Source organism: Neovison vison, chromosome 4, assembly GCF_020171115.1.
Source record: "Neovison vison isolate M4711 chromosome 4, ASM_NN_V1, whole genome shotgun sequence".
Taxonomy (NCBI): domain Eukaryota; kingdom Metazoa; phylum Chordata; class Mammalia; order Carnivora; family Mustelidae; genus Neogale; species Neogale vison.
In genome coordinates, this window is record NC_058094.1 from 19,270,209 (window position 1) to 19,290,989 (window position 20,781).

The 20,781-nt window shown below is 42.3% G+C and overlaps 1 protein-coding gene across 1 annotated transcript in view; it reads left to right on the forward strand.

Moving 5' to 3' along the window:
• SNTB1 (syntrophin beta 1) overlaps positions 1-20,781 on the forward strand; it is a 230,213-nt gene that overhangs the window by 125,790 nt on the left and 83,642 nt on the right. The window contains exon 3 of the mRNA XM_044245024.1: positions 17,129-17,336. Coding sequence (XP_044100959.1) covers positions 17,129-17,336 — 208 coding nt within the window. The remainder of the gene's footprint in view (positions 1-17,128; positions 17,337-20,781) is intronic.

Below are 20,781 nucleotides of genomic sequence, written 5' to 3' on the forward strand. Positions count from 1 at the left end.
AAATCGATTAAAAAATTCATATGGAAATGCAAATAGAATATTCATACAGAAATAGCCAAAGAGCTTTGAAGAAAACAAAGTTGGGTGATTTGCACTATATCATTTAAGAGTTTTTATAAAGTTTACAGTCATCAAAAAAGTGGGATACTGATGTTGAATAGATAATTGGTTGATGAGATGTAATACAAAGTCTGGGAAAAGACTCCTGCATAGGTGCACAACTGATTTTTCAAGAGAAGTACAGAGGCAATTCAGTAGAGGAAGAGTAGTCTTTTTTGTGAGTGGTGTAGCAAAAATGGCATATTCAGATGCCCCCCCGAAAAATGAACTTCCAATCCCTGCCTTATACCCTATACAAAAACTAGTTTAAATGTGTCATCAATTTAAATGTAAAACTTAAAACTATAAAACTTCTAGAAGAAGACATAAGAGAAAGCTTTAGTGGATTTAGATCAGTCAGAGTTCTATATGTCACCTAAATCACAATCCATAAAGAAATGTTGATAAATTAGATTGTATGAAAATTAAAACTTATTCTTAAGAGAATGAAAACACAAGCCACAACCTGGGAGAAAATATTGTTCACCACAGAAGATAGCTGAATAGGAAATAAGCACAAGAAAAGATACACATCATCGGTCATTACAGACATGTAAGGTAAAACTGCAGTGTGATACCTCGACACAGTTTAATTTAGCTAAAATTAAAGCCCTGATCATATCAAGTGTTGACAAGGATGTGGAAGAATTAGAACTTCCATCCACTACTAAATGGGAATGAAAAATTGTACAACCACTTTAAAAAAAAAAAAAGATTTTACTAGTCATTTGAGAGAGAAAAAGTAAAAGCATGAGGGGGGAGGTGCAGAGGAAGAGGGAAAGAATGACTTTCAAGCAGACTCTAGCTGAGCCTGGAGCCTGCCATGAGGCTGAATCCCATGACCCCAAGACCATGACCTTGGCTGAAATCAAGGGCCGGCCACCTAAATGACTGAGACTTCCAAACATTTTGCTATAACCGCTTTGATACACAGTTGTGTAATTCCTTAAAATCAACAGGGGTGTATCGTACATTGGTTACTACTTGGTCATAAAAGGGAATGAACTCCTGATACATGCTACAACATTTATGAATCTCAAAATAATTATACTGTGTATGAAAAAGGAATATACACTAAATGATTCTGTTTATTGAAATTCTAGATCATGCAAACTGAGCTGTAAGAGAAATGGAGGGAAGCAGAGTCATCTCGGCAGGTGTGCATATGTCTAAACCTATTGCTACTGAAAGTACATTTCATTGTATGTCAGTTAGATGTCAGCAACACTGTTAAAAAAATCAGGGCAGTTATAGAAATAGTTTCCAGAAAAATTGGGCTATTTGCTATTCTTAAATACTCTTAGCATCTCTGTCCCTGGTCATGGGTGGTCCCCACCAACCGGAATGCCCCCCCTTCCTTCCCCACCTGTCAAAATCCTCTTATACGAGAGCCCCATCTCAAATGCCTTTCTCTTCCTGAGCTATTTCCTGATCCTTACTCTCCAACATGCCTCCCTGGGATACTGTGTGTTTCTTTAATGGCACACCTGTTGTGCCCTGTATTATAATTATTTTGGTACCATCCCCCTCACTAGGCTATAAATGGCTTGGATTCCATCCAACTTATCTTTATATCCCACGGCCTTCTCCCATGCCTCGCAGACTCCTGCATCCATGCCTGGGTATTTTTGAATTCAATGTTTGGAGGAAACATTTTCCCAAAGATACAAAGATAAGATTCAGTATTAATTAATTCAATCTTTGTATTAAGTATATCAAAGTATCCATAAATCAGATGATCATAATAGAATAGAATAGAATAGAATGCTCTTCTTACTCTGCTATAGTTTAACGTTTAATATCTAAAGTGCTCTTTCCTTTGCATTTCTACTGCTGCCACCCCTTTCCCTTCAAAGATGTCCAAGCAAGTCTCCATGCCTCCAGTCTCTGTCCCTTCCAATCCCTTCTTCCCAGCGTGATCTCACTAAAATACAGCTTGATCACGTCCCTTGCTTAAATGAAATTCTGTCAGTGTGTCCTCTCTGGACTCACCCGTTTCTGTTCCCACTTCCTTGCCTACCTCTCCCCTAAATTTTGTCTGAGCCTTTAAAGTACTATACACACTTTCCATAATGTACAATGCAGTTTTCCCCTTCTGTCCTTTGCTCAGGCTACCCCTCTCCCTGGGATACTCCCTGTGGCTACTCCTCCTTTTTGATTTAGCCAACTTATCCCCTTCCTTCAAAAGGAAAGAAAAATAGAACAAGATAAAAACAGAGAAGGAGGCAAACCATAAGAAACTCCTAACTCTAGAAGACAAACTGAAATTTGTTGGAGGGTGGTGGGTGGGGGATGGAGTAACTGGGTGGTGGGTGTTAAGGAGGGCACTTGATGTAACGAGCACTGGGTGTTGTATGCAACCGATGAGTCACTCATTTCTGCCCCCAAACTAATAATACACTATATGATAACTAGATTGAACTTAAATAAAAAATGTTCAAACTAATTAAGCTTTAGGATTGTCAACTGTTCCAGGGGTTGTATTTGTTTAGAACTCAGCCTATCCTGTTTGTAGATGAAGAAACTAGGATGCAGAGAGGTTGAGGTCTCCACTCAAGGATGCTCAGCTCATAGGCAGTGCACAGAGCAAGGCCAACTGACTCCATTAATGACATTCTAACCACTGTCCCATGTGGCCTCTCCTGAAGGGTGATCACTGGGTTCTTGTCTGCTAGCACATCCCTTCCACCCCATGGACAATAAGCTCTTTGAAGGCCATGGCTATGTTGTTGGACTCAGTGTCCCTGGCACCTAGCAGACTGCCCGGCCGAGAGTAAGTGTTCAATAAATATTTTTGAATGAGTGATTCAGATGTGATTAAGGTTATCGGTACTTGCCCCACATCAGTATCTGGTTTCTTTTAGGTTTTTTTTTTTTTTTTTTGGAGGGGATGTATTGAAATCTTGAAATAAATAAATATATAATTAGATCAGTCCAGGCTAATTGATAAGCAGCCCTCGTGCAGATTACCCAGGGGTACAAAGCCGAAAATAGAAAGTTCAATCAGTTGACTTGCACATCTGGAGGGAACACATATTTGGAATGCTATAGGCAGAGGCAGGCATCTGAGCGGCCCAGGAGCTCATCTGTTCCAGGTAGCAACCTCAGAATCAGGGCACTCTCCTCTCCCCTCTATGGCGTGCCCCCCCCTTTCTTCCTCCCCATGCACCTGCATGTCAAGAAGTAGAAGCTTTAAGTAAATTTCCTTCATGGGTAACAACTTTTCTGTTCTACTGTCTTAACACATATTTTCTTTAAGGGGGGGAAAAAAACTAATAAAGTCAAAACAAAATTAAACAAACCTAACCCGCAGCTTTGCTCCTTCACAGAGAGATTGACTCTCTTCCCAACTTGTTTGGCACCGTGGCATTTACTGTAAGAATGAAGAAGATTGAATTTCATGTAGCGTGACCTTTTGAAACTTGGGATGATCATTAGCAATATTCTGATTTTCACCCTCTCTTGCAACCAGTACAGAATTGCATGACAATTTAAAACTTGTCTAGATAGTTCAGATACAGATTTTTTTTTAACATAGCAATTTTGTGGGTAGCTGATTTGTTTGTGCTTGTTTAAATCCTTCAAGTAATGAAATGATTATTGCTATCTACAGAAGAGGTGAACATGTCTTTGAGCAAAGACCTCACAGAGAAAATAATTATAAAGCTGTCATTTCTATAAATACTTTGACAGTGAAATATCTATAAAGTATTACAGTGACTGTTTCAAATGCAGAAAGAGGTATTGGCCCCAAATTCAGGACCAGCCCTCTGGAAGACTGTAAAGAAACGCAAGGTGGTCTCCAGTGTGTGAGTTCTCTGTGCCCATCCTCTGATCTTGAATAAACATCGTTGTTAGGAATTCTGGATTCCAGGTTCAGTAATTCTACTACCTGCAGGTGTAACCACAGATAAATAAATTACTTCTCCTCCTGGAGATTTTTCACCTTTGAAATTAGTGGTTGGGTTAAATGACCTTTGAATTCTTTCTGGATTGCTAATTCGGTTTTTGATCATTCGTTCGTTCATCCAGTTAACTGGCTCATTTTGGTTTCTGCTTCTCTTCTTCCTCTAGTGCTCCCTTGCTAACTAAAATTGCCCATGGTCCTTTCCACTTTTCCGAACCCCAATTCCGTGGCTATTCTAGTCCCTTTGGGTGGTGTAGATCCTTTTCAGATCCTTCTCATCTCATCCAACTTTTCCCTTCTCCTGGGGCCCTCTTCTCTGCTGAGTGGTGGCTACTAAGAATCCTCGTGGAAAGATAGTGACAGCTTCATGGCCTTCCACCAGTGACATCTTTCTCTGTATAGAGGCACTGGAGATACAGTGCTTTTGTCCTTCTCCCCTTTTCTTTTCCTCCCCCCTTAAATAGAAAGACTTAGTAGAAATTAAAACAGGACAGATGAGTGATATTTTGGCTTTGGTGAAGTACTATTACTATGTATAAGCAGCTGTGGACATCACGGTGGTGAATTACTGCTTAGTTTATTAAGAACTGAATGAAAGATTGTTCCTAAAACAGATACAAATTATTCTCTCACGGTAGGAATTTTTCATGTTATTTGAAAACTTAAAGTGTGTGCTTGTCCAAGATTGCTAGCCTAGAATCTCAGGAACCACAGAAACCATATCTGTGTTCACTTCCCTTCCCCTCGTGTGCCTCGTTCCACGGCTAGGTGCCAGGCACTCAAAATAATTGATTAACGAATGACAAGCCGTCTTGTAATTTTGTCCAAACATCCCACAGAAATGACTTAAAGGGCATCCACTCCTGTTCTTACCTCTGAGATAGAAGTATTCCTTGTTGCGTTAATTTTGTGTCATCTTTTGACCCTGATTTACACAGTTGCAAGTCTGTCTGCTTTTACATCCAACATGGCAAGGCTGGCAAGATCACAAATCGATTATTTTAGTCCAAGAAAATTACGTATGACAAATTGTCTGATAAACAAGGTAATGTGAAATTAACCAAATGCTTCAGAATTGACTGTTGCACATCATCTGTGGTAACTACCCTTCTGGGACATTAAAACATGTTTGACTTTACTTACTTAACTATAGTAAATAAATCTTGTGATTTAAAACTGAAGCACTTTGTACCATAGAATTAAATTTCATTATTCAAGACTGAAAGAGTTCACATGTAGTAAGGCGAAAACACAATGTAAAGGGAGGTGGTTGTAGAACTTTAACAAGGAGTTAGAAAGGGGGTGGGGGACGCCTGGGTGGCTCAGTGCGTTAAAGCCTCTGCCTTCAGCTCAGGTCATGATCTCAGAGTCCTGGGATCGAGCCCCGCATCGGACTCTCTGCTCAGTGGGGAGCCTGTTTCCCTTTCCCTCTGCCTGCTGCTCTGCCTACTTGTGATCTCCATCTGTCAAATAAATAAATAAATGAATAAATGAATAAATAAATCTTTAAAAAAAAAAAAAGAAGAAGAAGTTAGAAAGGGAGCCACCATCGAGTCTGGCAAACTTTTAGTAATAGAGCATCCGTTCACTTAGCCCAGGAGAAACTTATGGATTAAAAAATAAATAAATAAAAATAAAGAGAGAAAGGAAGAGAAAGAAAGAAAGAAATTTATGGATTATGCCCCTCTGTGTGTCAGACAACAGGAGGAGATTAACAGAATACGTATCACACCTTCAGAGAATTTACGGTTTGGAGGGAAAGATACACTCTAAAAGGATAAGCCTTGAAAGAGAAACTGTTGGATGATGGAAAGCCACGACTCTCTCCAAGCTTGGGGTAGTGGGGAACTACATGTGAGAGCTACGTTTCAAAACACTTTCTGGAAATATCAACTAGACAGCATGATTGCTGCAAGTCCCCACTCCCATGTCCATGGCAGATGTCAGTATATGATGATGCTCCTTTTTCTTGTTGAGTCTAGAATGAGTCCTCAGGCTCTCTGATACCATTTCAGGCAACTGAAAGCTGGCCTACAAAATAAACCTTACATCCCATCCTAGACAAGCGCTTACCCTAGTTTCGCTGTGAAAACTTGCTAATTTACAGTGTAGCCATCTCTTTTGAAAGGGCGATACCACCAGTGTAATATTGATAAAACTTGAAGACTGAATGGATCCTGGGAGAAGAGGACAGGAGACATCAAGAATGATTGGGTTGGGGTGCCTGGGTGGCTCAGTGGGTTAAGCCGCTGCCTTCGGCTCAGGTCATGATCTCAGGGTCCTGGGATCGAGTGCCGCATCGGGCTCTCTGCTCAGCAGGGAGCCTGCTTCCCTCTCTCTCTCTGCCTGCCTCTCCATCTACTTGTGATTTCTGTCAAATAAATACATAAAATCTTTAAAAAAAAAAAAAGAATGATTGGGTCATCTAACCTGGATTATTGGGAAGATGTTGATTCCATGAAAATAAACATAGAAGAGACAGACCCTTGGGGCATAGGTGGTCTATGTTTACATTACAAGTTTGAGGTTATTACAAGATACCTAAGTGAAGATGGAGAAATTTACCCAAACTCGTGTTTTTTGCCCAATCTGAACCATTTTCAGTTTTTAATCTTAGTAACAGACAGACACTGTCCTTCATTCAGCTAAGCTGGAAAACTCCTTGACACTTCCCTCTTCCCCATCCCTCAGAGCTAATCCATCATGAAGATTATCAGTTTTATTTTCTATGCACTTTCTAATCCCTGTTCTTTATACCACTTCTACCACTACATAAGGCGCAAGACGTACTTAACCCTAAAAACTTTTCGTTATTTACTTGCAATTCAAATTTAACTGAGCATTGTATATTTTTATTTACTAACTCCAGCCCCCAATAATCTAATTCGAAGGAAGCAAAAATAGATGTTCAGACTGCAAATGCTTTGCTCTGGACCGGACTCTGGGATGGACTATTTATGCTGTCAGCGTAGGATATTAAGAATCTAGAGACAAATATAAATTTATTTGACCTGCATAGCACATTATATATTTAAATGGCTTTAAAAAAAAAATCAGTTGAGCAAGGTCAAATCACAGAATATTCTGTGAGGTACAGATGAAGTCAGTAGTGGAAAAACAAAATGTTTCTGTAGTTTGACATGAGCTGACTCATCTCCTAAAACTTTGATAATGATATCATTCCCCTAGGAAAGTCGAAGTGCTGAAATTCTTCACATATTTTGTAAATTTATGTGTTACCGAAAAACTGAAAGCTACCCAACATGAAAGATACCGTCAGGTTCCCTCCGAGCCTAGCAGAAAACTACATCATGCATGACCTGTTTTTGAAATGGGATTTTGTGAAAAATAGCAAAACACCTTTTCTGGCTCCTTTTCTCTTCACTGCTCACACTTGACATATTCCTTAGGTGATCTCAGTAGTCCCCATCATGGCAACGAGATTCTGAAATCTGCATTCTTAGCAGGGGATTGTAGTGTCAGGCAATAGAATCAACTCTGGCTGAAGATATGAGAGTGGTCAGAGAGGCAGGCTAAGCTCAATGCCCATTTGCATTGCGAATGCTGTTCTAGAAGAAATCCCACTGCTGCTGCCATCTAACAACCATGCCACAGTTAGGCAACTGCCTCAGCTTGCACCAGTAACAGCTCGGGACTGGCCAAGATCTGCCGCCACTGCCAGTTAGAGCTGGATGCCGCCGCCGCCATACTTGCCAAAGATGTCAACCACTTTCTCATGGTGTCTCCTTGCCATTTTGGGTGAGGGGCTCTGAGCCCACCAGCAGGAAAGATGGGGAACTCGAATTCTGGCTTCTAGCATGGGGAAGCACAACTCATAATTTTGAAAACTTTCCAAATACACAGGAAGGGTGTCTGAAAGATGCTGAGTAGCAACCAAGAGGAGGAGAAATGTTCTCTACTCTCGTAAGCAACAAACCACATTGTGCAAACACCCTGCTCGCTGGAGCTGATGATTAAGACACAGGCTGTGTAGTCACGTGCTAGGGATTCAGTTCCAGCTTTTCCTCTTACAGGAAGATTGAACGAGTTATCCCCCCTGTGGGGCCATCTTCTCATCTGTAAAGTAGACACACTAATTCCATTCATCTCACAGGCTGGTGGAAGGGACAAAATGAGGAAAGTGAACATCCTTTCACTTGGTGGTGGTGGAGTTTTCATCCCCACAGGACAGGTTCTCCTCCTCATTATGAATATTGTAAATAGAGATCTCTTATCTCTTTCTTTTGAAGTCTTTTTTAGTTAACAACCAATTTGAGGATTTAAGAAAAGATTCTAAATTTTTTCTAACTTTTTCTCTAGTGTTTTCTTATTCACCTAAAGATACTTTTCCTAGTGAAAAAGGGATGCCAACATTCCTTTTCTTAAACTTTTTTCCTCTTATCTGTCTGATTATATTGCAAAATATTTAGAAATGCAGGAAAAGCAGAAAGATGGAAATAAAAATATCTCAAAATTCAACTATCTAGAGATAGCCAGTATTCATGGCATGCCATATATTTGTCTGTGAGGAAATCTTTTGTATCAGCCTTGGGAATCACAGATTCATGGAGCTGGGAGCAGCCATAATGACCAGGAACCACGTGGTTTGAATTCCCCTCCATTCCCAATGGTGGCAGCAAGGCCGCAGGCCTTCTCTTCAGAACTACCTTCATCTGTGTTTTCTCCAGCCTCCCATTGGAGGGGAAAGGTCACGTGAAGCCTTTGTTGCCAGGCTGCAGGTTCTACTCATCAATTTTGTGTTGGGAGGCTTCAAGTTTTTATGTGGCAGCCTCATGTTTCTGAACAGGGGAGCAGAGAATTCTGGGAAATGTTATTTGTCTCAGCGGGAGCCTTTAAAAGAGTAAGAGGGTAAGAAAATTACTCTTTTATTGCGAGGTTTGCCAAATGATCTCTGAGAAGCTGTGATATCATTCACAGGCTGTGCCAAGCTGGATCGAAACTGCTCATCTTGGCAGACATCTCGAGTGAGCGTGTAATTCCTCAGGGTTGGTATGGGCCTTTATCAGAAATAGTTCCATAGGCAGTATTTACATAACTGTGGTGGAGTGTGAGAATAAACACAGCTGTGGCATTGCCCTAAATATTTCTATTCAGCGGGGAATTAAAAGAACTTTATCGCTGAACTACAGATAAATACAATTCATCAAGCAGTGGTCAGTTCAACTGGGGAACAAAACAGGAGTCATAAAAGACTGTCCTGCTGAAAATAGCTCCAATCAACTGTCCTAACTTTATTGCCCCTTAAGGTGCTCCCTCCCTCCTCTTTCCCGGCTCCAGAAATGTAAGACTCATCAGCTCGCAAGGAGGTTGTCGAGATTTTTTTTTTTTTTTTTTTTTTTTTTTTTAATGCCAAGAGGGAAGTAGAAGGCACCCTCATTTACTGAGCAGGGGTTACTATGTCCCTCATTTCAGGAGGGTTTCCTTTTTCTTTCTGGTTGTAGAATTGAATGTTGGTGGGGGTAAGGGTATTTTTTGGTGTTTTGTTGTTTGTTTGTTTTTGTTTTTGCCAAGGAGAAAACTGTGTAACTCCCACATGCCATTGAAATGGAAGCATGATTGCCGTAGTCCTAAGTGATCTGCATCTTACGAGTTACTTTCAGCACCTCCGTATTTCACACATTAACGCAGTTCCCATTCAACTGTGTGCAAAAAGATGGTTATACCGCGTTTGAGTTTTCCAAGACCACCGTGACAAAGTGGGCACTGACTGGGAAGCTTAAAACAACAGAAATGTACTCTCTCTCTGTTTTGGAGGCCGGACATGTGAAATCAAGGAGTTGGCGGGGCTGGTCCCTCCAGAAGCTTTGAGGGAGAAACCACCCCATGCCTCTGTCCTAGCTTCCGATACTTGCCGATCTTTGGCAGTTGTTGACTGTGGACGCATCACTCCAGGCTCTATGGCCATCTTCACATTGCCTTCTTCTCTGTGTCTCCATGTCTTTTCTGTCTCTTACAATGACACGTCCTTGGATTTAGGACCCACTCTAATTCAGTGGGTAGATGAGTGAGATAAGGATCTCATCACCATCTTGCTTTAATTACTTCGCCAAGATTCTGTTTCCAAACCAGTCACATTCTGAGGTTCTGGGCAGTCATGAATTTGGAATGATGCTATTCATCCTACTATATACATGGTGAGCTTCTTGGGGATAGGGACACCCAACACATGCTATAAACACCGCAAGTTCTCTTGAAAACTCACGTATAGACACAACATATCTTTGTGTACATGTATTAAGAAATCACGCATGTTTCCAACTCCATTTTGTAACTCAAGAGATTTACTTGGATTTTGTTTCAATGTGCATGCCTTGTCTCTTTATTAATGGTGTAGCTAGAAAAGGACTAACTTGCTCATATGGGCCGACAGTTCAAAAGCGCTGTCTTCACCAGTATAGTGCCTTTTCCCAGCTACTGAGCCTACAGAAGAGTCTTAAAATGCCGAAAGCATACATGGCACCTGCTAATGTCAGGATTTACAAGTCACAAAGCACTTTCACAATTATTATCTCATTTGATGCTCTAGTAACCCTGTGAAGGTTTTATTATTATCACTTCCGTTATTATCATCATTATCACTTCATCATCATTATCATCATCACCATCCCACCCCCGTTGTACAGGGGATAAAGAAACTCGAGCCTCATAGAAATTATGTGACCTATTTGTGGCCAGTGAGTCAGGACTCGTAGTCGTATTTGACAACCCAATTCAAATAGGTTTATGCAAAAAGGGGAACATAGGAGAAAAGTACAAGGATATGCTGTGCATCAGGTATGGCTGGATCCAGGCCTCTCAGCTTTGTTTTCCTTTGTGTTGGCTTCATTTGTAGGCAGACCCTCTCCTTTTGATGGCAAGATGGCCTTCAGTAGATCCATGATTTTCTCTGACCCCACAGTAGATGTGATAAGGAAAAAACACTTCCTTGGAAGTTACTCCTACAGAAGTCCTGGGCCAGATCTCCACGAGGCAAATTAGATCACACCTACAACACTCAAGCCATTGAGCCCCCAAACCACTGAGGCTGAGAATGGGGGTAAAGCCTTTTGCCAGAAAGGGGAATGGAAACTGGGTAGACAGAATCACAGATGTGATTGTGTCACTCACAAGTGACAGAGCTTGGATATGAGACAAGGTTGTTGTAACCTACAGCCCGGTCCTCCTGCTCTTCCTCCTCCTCCTCCTCCTCTGCCATCCCAATACAGTGAATACACAATGGATACCTGGGACAAAACTCAGAAGACAGAATATGAGACAGCAAAGTCTCCTTTCTAATCTTGTCCTCTTTTCACCCAATTTCCCTCCTTGTTGAACCCTCCTGGATACATTTCCCAGCCTAGTGTCCACATTTACAAGCATTTATAAAGATCAGCTTGACTTCAGTGATAGGACACTACTCTCACTGTTCTGCCCCGTGCTTTTTCTTTTTTAAAAAGATTTTATTTTATTTATTATTATTATTTTTAAGAGAGGTGGGGTGGAGGGAAGGGGTTAGAGAACATCTTAAGCAAACTCCGCACTCAACACACAGCCCCGTGTGGAGCTCTTGAACTCACAATTCAGAGATCATGGCTTGAGCTAAAACCAAGAGTTGGTCTGCCTGTCTCACTGAGCCCCCCAGACACCCCTGCCCTGTGCTCTCTTTGCTTCCATTGTCTCATGCATTTGGAGTCCCCCGACTTTAATGACGTCAGCTACCCAACCACAGTAATATTTCCACCCTAGGCCTTTTCTTATTTCCCTTTGTTTCCTCTCCGCACGCCTCACCTCCTCTATTTCTACTTCATTTCTTCATCTTTATCTCCTTCTGTACATTTACAGATGGACGAAGTACTTACTGGGGTTGAAATTGCTTTTAAAAAATGGGTTACGTGAAATATATGAAAATGGTTCTTTTATATATGTTATCAGCAAAATATTTCCAGAAGGTAAAACAATTCCCCATCTCCTTTCACCCTCACCGTTGCTGGTTAGTTCAGCCATTGAGAAAACAAAGGGGCCTTGGCAGATTCTTGTAGCTCCAGTGTTGGCCCTAATTCCTATCAGCATCCTGAACGTGGGTCTCATGGGGCTCTTTTAGGTAGAACAGAGGCAAAGGGGATAACAGGGGATGGATTCTCAAGTTTACCCCAAATCATCCAAGATCTTGCAGAAGACACTCATGCCTCTCCCCAAAGTTACCCTTCCTTTTCCATTCCAGAATGTCAGACATAGTCCTTGTTTACTTTTTTGTTTTTCCTGTATCTGGATTTTCCTTCAAGTCCACACTGGACTTGGGGAAAGAGTTGAACCAAAGCCAATCCTGGAGAACTCTCCCCGCCATGGGGGGCCCCTCTCATTGTGTTGCATACGTTTGGGAAGACTATCCATTGCAAACCAGAACCGATCAAGACCAGCTTGGCATTGTGACAGCTCGTGTACACGTTATCTCATTTGGTCTCTCCAAAAATCTTAAGAGGCAAGGTTACTGAGCCATTTTACAGATAAGGAAATTGAGGCTTCGGGAGGTTAGTGACTTGCGTGATGCCTCACAAGCCAACAAACTTTAGAGCCAGCCTGACCCCAAACCCCACGTGCTTCACAGCTTCCATCTGGCACGTGTGCTTTAAATCGGTGAGAAAGTAGGCTGGTGAAGAAGGAAGGATGACACCGCCTGCCGGGAATGGAGTTACGGACTTTCTTTCTCTAGCTGTTCATACTCTAAAACGTGCACTGCACAGGATCACCTTTTGGTAAAGGGAGCTTCAGTGACAAATTAGGCCAAAGTGTGTGTATTTGAGACCAGGTCATAAAAAGAAGAGCAACTCCTTCTTGCTTTCCGGGGGAAACCAGCTACTATGCCATGAAGAAATTCAGTGACCTCTGGAAGAGCCCACATTGCGGGGAACTGAGGCCTCCCCACCAACAGCCAAATGAGTGCCCCGTCTAAGAAGTGGAGCCCCAGGCAAGCCTTCAGATGCCTGAAGCTGCAGCTGACCCCCTGCCCGAAAACTCACAAAAGTCCTTGAACCAGAACGACCCAACTGAGCCACTCTCCAATTCACATGCCTCAGAAACTGTGAAATAATAAACGTTTTGCAGCCATTGGCCACTAAATTCAGGGGGAGGCTGTTACTCAGCAGTGGATAGCTGATACATTGCCTGCCCAGAAGCCTTCTGGTAACAGTCAGCTATAGGCACAGCTTTACAGGGGACTTGAACTTGGGCTCAGAGAGGCCTGCCATGGTCCTTAATCAATATAATTTATGGAACATTTATTTTTTTTTATTTTAAATATTTTATTTATTTATTTGAGAGGGAGAGAGAGAAAGAACAAACAGAGGGTATGGGTAGAGGGAAAGGGAGAAGCAGACTTTCTGCTGAGCAGGGAGCCCCATGCAGAAGCTTGATCCCAGGGGCCCGAGATCATGACCTGAACTGAAAACAGACGCTTAATCAACTGAGCCACCCAGGCGCCCCTAATTTATGGAACACTTAAAGTGAATACCCAGGCCTCAACCTCTGGAAATTCCTACTTAGTAGATCTAGAATGGGGTCCAAAGCATCTGTGTTTAGTCAAGTAATTAAAAATAAAAGCAAAAACCTATTCAGGGGTTTCTGAAGAACACTTTTGATTGAGAACTTCTGTCATCTTTTTGCCTTTCCTTTTTTAACTATAAAAAGCCACAGGTCGCTCTATTGTGTCTTCTGAGTTCTTTCTTTGGGGTTGCAAGACTGATTGAAGGAGCTCAGTGCACCTTTCGGCTACTGGGAACCCTGGCAACCAACCAAGCTCAGGGCTTCTTATGAACTCCTAGAGCAACCTCCCTCCAACTTGAGTTGCATCAAACTTACCTGGAGGGTGATTCCTGGGTCCCACTCCCAGAATTCCTAATTCCATGGCTTCAGAGTTAGATCCGAGGATTTGCTTTTCTAGTTAAGTTCCCTAGTTGGTGCTGCTGCCGGTGGGCATCACTTTGAGAACCACCACTAAAAGCACAGGACCTGTTTGCCCCGGAAATAGTCCAAGATCCTCCCTGTATTTCAGGCAACAGCAGCCAGTGAAGACTAAAACAAACACATTTCGGCTGAGATAAAAGTAATCTCTGGTAATAGAAATCCGAATAGGGGCGATTTGGTTGGGGGTGGGGAGGTGATACCTGGAAAGGGGGCATGAAGGGGACTTCCGGGACCCCGCGTGTCATGTCCCGTTCCTTGATCTGAGTGGCGGTTCCACAAATGTATTCCCTTTGCAAAAGTACATTTGTGCACTGCGATTTGTACACTTTTCTGTCTGCAGGTTGTACTTGAAAAGTTTACTTAAAAATTAGTGATGATAAATGCTCTGAGGGCCTGGGAGAAACAGGTCTCTGTATCATTAGCCTGTACCTTTGTTTACAAGTCAGCTTTCCTCTGGGGACAGGCTGGCAACCCAACAAAGGTGTTCTTTGTTTCCTTTCTTCCTTGCTGGAATATCGTTTGTGTCTGTGTGTGTGATATCTGGGGAGTGGCGGCTTCCCAAACTATCATTTGTTTAAAAGCAAATCCGGATCCTCAAAAGAAAATAGCATAAATGAAATAGTTGCAGGTTTTCAATTTCTAGAATAACGGATCACGTTAGGATAAATTGAAAAGCGCTGAGGGGCACCGGCTGGTTCAGTCAGTGGAGCCCGCAACTCTCAATCTTGGGGGTTGTGGCTCTGAGCCCGATGTGGGGTAGGGATGACTTACAAATAAAATATTGGGGTGCCTGGGTGGCTCAGTCAGTGAGGTGTCCAACTCTTGATCTCAGCTCAAGTCTTGATCTCAGTGTTGTGAGTTCGAGCCCCAAGTTGGGCTCTATGCTGGCCAGGGTGCCTACTTGAAAAAAAAAAAAAAAGTAAAAATCTTTAAAATAAGGAAAAAAGAGAAAAAGAAAAGCACATGAATGCTTTTTGAGAACCCTGGTTGGTATTTGACTATGTAACTTTATTGAAGAGTGAGAACTGCAAGCAAGAATTACCTCCTGTTTCTTTGAAAAGTACCCAAAAGGCATGAGATTTCTTTTCTTCTGAGGACAGATGTCACCTGAAGAATGCCCTGTTTTCGCACACAAACACACACACACACACACACACAAGCCAAAAACCTTTGGAGTCTTTGTGAGGAGCCTCGTTTTGCAAATTTTTGACCAAAAAAAAGCTAATTTTTGCTAAAACTCCCCCAGAGACATTCTACTTTCTAAATCATTCCTTTTCTACAATTTTAGTTTGTGAGTAAAAAGGTTTACTTGCTCTAAAAGTTTGGTTTCGAATGTTAACGAGGCCAGGTTGCGTTGGGACTTCTGATTTTCAGGGGATCTGCAAATTGTTATTTTGAAACTCAGGACACTACTGAGCATGAGAATGAGACTTCAGACAGCTGTGGAAGAAAACGAGTGCCCCCCCATGGGATGTTGTCCCTTTTAAAGGAGAGACAGTGTAATACAGTAGCTAAATTCCTGGGATTAGGAGCCTAACCAACATAGATTTGAATCCTAACATCACTGTGTGGCCTTGGGTAACTTCTCTCTCCCTCCAAACTGTAGTTTTTTCCTTCTATTAAATTGGACTAATAATAATCAGTCCTAGAGAAATGAGGAGATCCATATGTAAAAAGTAAACTTTCAATGCATGGTAGCATAATAATTAAGGGATGAAGTAACAAATGGATCATTTTTCTTCAGTTTTGAATTTCCCCAATTCCTCTCTTTCTGATGCAAACATCAATGTAAAAATATTTACTTGGATTTATACATGAATGAATAAATGTAGGGTTTTTTCTCTCCCTGCAATACAAATGAGCTGTGTAAACAGTACAGGCGTGAAGGACAGGTTAATGGTTGCTGGGGATTTGGGAGTGACAGTGGCGAGGGGAGCATTGTAACTATCAGGAGTGGCTGGAGGGAGGGTTTGTGGGATTGGAATAGTCGTGTATTCCGAGTGTTGTGATTCACAGGAGGCAAAGTGGCACAAAAACACCACACCTACGTTGTACCAATGTCAGTTTCCATATTGTATTCCATAACCTGAGGGAAAAACTGGGAGAAGGTTATAATGGACAGAGGGTTCCATTATACAGTCCATATATACTATTTTTGCAATATCTTGTTAATCTAGGAATACTTAAAAAAAAAATCTATCTAGAATTTCCTTCTTTTACCACAATCACAGTATGCAAATCTCATTTATATCTCAGGTGGTCCCTGTGAACCTCCAGGGTAGGCTTTGGTGTTTGATTTTTGCCTTCTTTTCTTTCTTTCTTTTTTTTTTTTTTTAAGATTTTCTTTATTTATTTGACAGAGAGAGAGATCACAAGTAGGCAGAGAGGCAGACAGAGAGAGGGAGAGAAGGAAGCAGGCTCGCTGCTGAGCAGAGAGCCCGATGTGGGACTCGATCCCAGGACCCCAAGATCATGACCTGAGCCAGCTTAACCCACTGAGCCACCCAGGTGCCCTCTTTCTTTCCTTTCTTCTTCTGCCTTAAAGAGAGCCCTTAGTGTACCTCTCTCCTCCACTATTACCCCTTCCTAGGCCGATTCATTTCTTCATTACACATGCCCAAGGATTAAATGGTAGGAAGTGTGCCACAGACAGGATTCCGAAAGAATGCAAAGTGTGGTCATCTTTGGTTCTTAAATATTCACAGTTACCTCTGAACAGTAGGATGAAGCATGTGCTAGCTATTTCCAGTCCCCTTCCTGTGTTAGCAGCAAGCATGTAAGTACATTCTTAAGATCTTCTGTGGATTGAGAGGCAAAGCAAATTAGTATCAGCTCTAAGTTTGGAAGTCTTGAAATGATACTGTGAATAAGCCAGTCAGCTGAATAACAGGAAAACCAGACATCCTTAATTCAGGCGATCTGGGGGTTGAATAACTGTGTCCTCAGTATCTAGACCAATGCCTTAGCTATCAGTGAATGTTTGTGGATAAACAAATAAGTGAATGAATGAATGAATGAATGAGGGGAGCATTAAGATAAACCAGGCAAAGCTGGCAAAGTCCGAAAGCAAGAGCAGAGAATTTAATTCACCTTTGTGTCCCAGGACTTGACAAAGCATGACCTACTAGGGAGCTTCTAACCCTTCTCTCTCTGCATCTCTAGGCAGCTTGAAATCCACTCTCCAGATGCAAAGCACACGGTGATCCTAAGGAGCAAGGACTCCGCCACCGCCCAGGCCTGGTTCAGTGCCATCCATTCCAACGTTAGTGACCTGCTGACCCAAGTGATCGCGGAGGTCAGAGAGCAGCTGGGGAAAACGGGCATTGCTGGGAGCCGAGAGATCAGGCATCTCGGCTGGCTTGCAGATAAGGTAAGGAAAAGTCTCCCTCCGGAGTAGATATTCCCGCCCCCTTGCCTCTACCCCTGGGTACGCCCAGCACTTTTGGCAACCATGCTTTCAGTTGCCTTGTTCCATAGGCTGGATCTCTCATTTGCGCACTGTTTGGACTTTCTGTCCAGCTCCAGCAGGCTTGTGTTGTACATGGCGGTGGGTGGGGCGCTGTGTCCTAATCAGCTTTGATTCCCCCACGTAGAGTCCAGTACGTTGCAGATTGCAGGTGTTAGCAGATTGGTGAATGGGTGAGTGAGGGAGTAGATGCATAGCTTGACTGTCACACACGTGAAGGTGAGGGAAAATAACTCAAACGTGCATTGGACCTTGTGCCTTGTGAGGTGAGGAAGTGGAAAGGTTGCTTAAAAAGCGGGTTCCTGTGAGTTTTCATGAACCTGCTTATTAATAATGTAGATATGTGAGGGCGCCTGGGTGGCTCCATGGGTTAAAGCCTCTGCCTTCCGCTCAGGTCATGATCTCAAGGTCCTGGAATTGAGCTTCATATTGGGCTCTCTGCTCAGCGGGGAGCCTGCTTCCCCCTCTCTGTCTCTGCCTGCCTCTCTGTCTGCTTGTGATCTCTATCTGTCATATAAATAAATAAAATCTTAAAAAAAAAATGTAGATACGTTCATTTAAAATAATAGCAATAATAACAAAGAGCCTTAGCAACTACCAGGTGTGGACTCTTTTGATATGTTATCTTATATTTTATCTGTATTCTAAAGCCAGCAGGCCCTGAAGGTCGTCATTTGTGAGCTCCTGTTTTGTGCAGGGCCAGGTACTAGGCAGGAGTGAAGTATTTAAGGATGAATGAAGATTTAATCTTTGTTCTCACGGAGGACAGCTACTGTGGAAAAGGACCTGGGGACATGTTAACACTGTCCCTCTGATTTCTTTTCCCAAGCTACATGATACCTTAAAGACAGTAAAACTCACTTTGCAGCCGTCTGCTGGGAGTTAACCCTTCTCTTCATGTCAAAGAATTCAGCCTTTGCCATTATCCACATACCTGACTGCTGTCCCTTGAACTTGACCTGGAGTGCTCAGGAACCCTGGGCTTTTGGACCAGTCTGACCTCCCAGTGACTCACATTGTAATAGGCAGTAAATGGGAATGATGATTGTCGCAATAAACAGCTTTCCTGCTGGGCAACCATGTCATCTGAGAAGGCCCAGTCAAACAGCCCTTGAAAATAATACTTGAACACAGCATTAGGCTGTTTTCCACCATTGTTCTTTGTTTTTACCAGTTCATGCCTGGGTCTCAGCTACAAAGTTCAACACAGAGTGGGTTGTTTGATTTGGTGTTGTCCCATCTCAAACAGATTTCAAAGGATGAAAGGAACAGTGCAGGTGGTGGTACACTGAAAGTGTAATAAACAAGAACCCAGGTAGCCTCTCATGACCTGTGTGCTGGGGTTCTCGATGAAAACAATACAGCAGATGGAAATGGCATCATTTTATAAGTCAACAGTCTCCCAATACTCTCTGCTTTTTACTTCCTCCAAATGTGTGGGGGGGGTCTTTCCATTGAAAATGACAGAAAGCTCAACTCAGCTTGAGCAAAAAAGGGATGTATCACTTTTGAGAACACATAGCGAACAGTACCCAAGGATCAACTTCAGGCATGGTGGGATCCAGGGATCCAAATAATGTTTTTAGGCCTGCTTCTCCATCTTTTTGCACCCTGCCCACTTCATTGGTGTACATGTAGGCAAGCCCTCATTCTTGGCCCGACAGTTCCAGGCTTATGTTTTCCATAACGGCTACTTGTCTACCTGAATAAAAGCCTCTTTGCCCTCATGGTTCCAACAGAAGTCCTGAGATTAAGCCTAACGGAACTGACTTAGATCAGATGTTCACCCTGGGTTGTGCTGAGATCAGTCTCATCCAAACCTTGTGCCCTGAGAAATGAGGAGAGGTGGTTCTCTAATGGAAAGTTTGGCTGTTGTACAAGGAACAGACTGAATGGATTCTGGGGAAGCCAAAGCAACAGACATTATCTGCTAGAGGAGGAGAAAAGGATTGGGATGAAAAGATGTCCTCGACTGCTTAGGGGCCTGAGTAGATGGGTAGATGTTCTGGAGATCTCAGGGTCCTGGCAGGAAGTGGATGGCAAACTCAAAAGTGATTGGAATGGATTTAACGAAGGGATAACTTGTATACTGTGGCCAAGGTAAGGAAAACCAAGAAGAGATGGAGAAGCACTCCAGCGCTAACAACAGCAAGAGGCCACAGCCAGCCCTTAATCTGAAATGGCAAGAAAAGGAGCAATTACCTGAAACTAGCTAGACTTGGAGCTATAGAAAAGGGCCACCGCTGAGAGCTATGGTCTTTGGGAGGGAAGTACAACCCCTGTGACCCCGCCCACTGATCTCCTGCTGGTGTCTCCCATTGGCTGAGGTTGACCACAGGCCAGAGGCAAGGGAGCCCCTCTGATGCATCTGGATAAGCTCTGTCTCCAAAGGCATAAGCAGGGGGGAAATGGGTAGAGACTAGACCTGGGGGGGGGCAAAGGGCGCTGTCGAGCCCACATATCTCTCTACTTCAAAGAGACGGAGATGCTCTCAACTCCTGGAGGTTCTTCTTTTTTTTTTTTTCTTTTTTTCTTTTTTCCCTCCATCTCTTTTAACACAAACTTCATTACTATTTGTGTAGCTGGAAAATAAAATTGTGTCGTTAATAATGTTGAAATTTTCCCCAAAGTTTCCATTTTCTCGCTTATAAGTTGTCTGCTTATACCATATTATCAGTAGAGTCATTATTAGGCATTCCCATGGAGCAGGAATAAAGGCTTATAAAAACTCTTTCTGGTTTTAGAATAGTATTGTTCTTCCAATTTCAGGTAACCATTACAGATGTTTCTTCAAATTGTATTATGTGTTGTATTCCTAAGAGCGGTAATGACTTACCATGGACAATTACCAGAAGCAAGAATGTCTTTTATTGCCTTCAGCTTCAGAACTTCTGGAAAGATTACCACAGATCAAGTCCTAGGGAAAAAATCCAAGCTGGAATCTTTTTTGATTAAATATTTAATACTGAATCCTAGTGTGGAGGCATACAAATGGTTTTCAGCAAAATGTTACAACGAAAGGCAAATCCTTAATACTGTGGCCTTCTTATAGTATCACAAATATCAGAGAATTTGCTTGGTATTTGTAAAGCTATAAAGTGTGATCCTATATATATTCAGCTGTAATTTACCTTAAATTGATGTCCTTTGTCTTTTCTTATGCTGTTAATCTTTGATTTTTGTGATTAATAGCAGCAGCTCTGGGCCATGACTTATACATATTAAATTTAATTTCAGATTTTTAGAACTGGCATTTACATGAGCTAAAACAATACGAAACAACAACAACAACTTCCCTTTTAAAATCCTGCCTGTGGGGCACCTGGGTGGCTCAGATGCTTAAGCATCT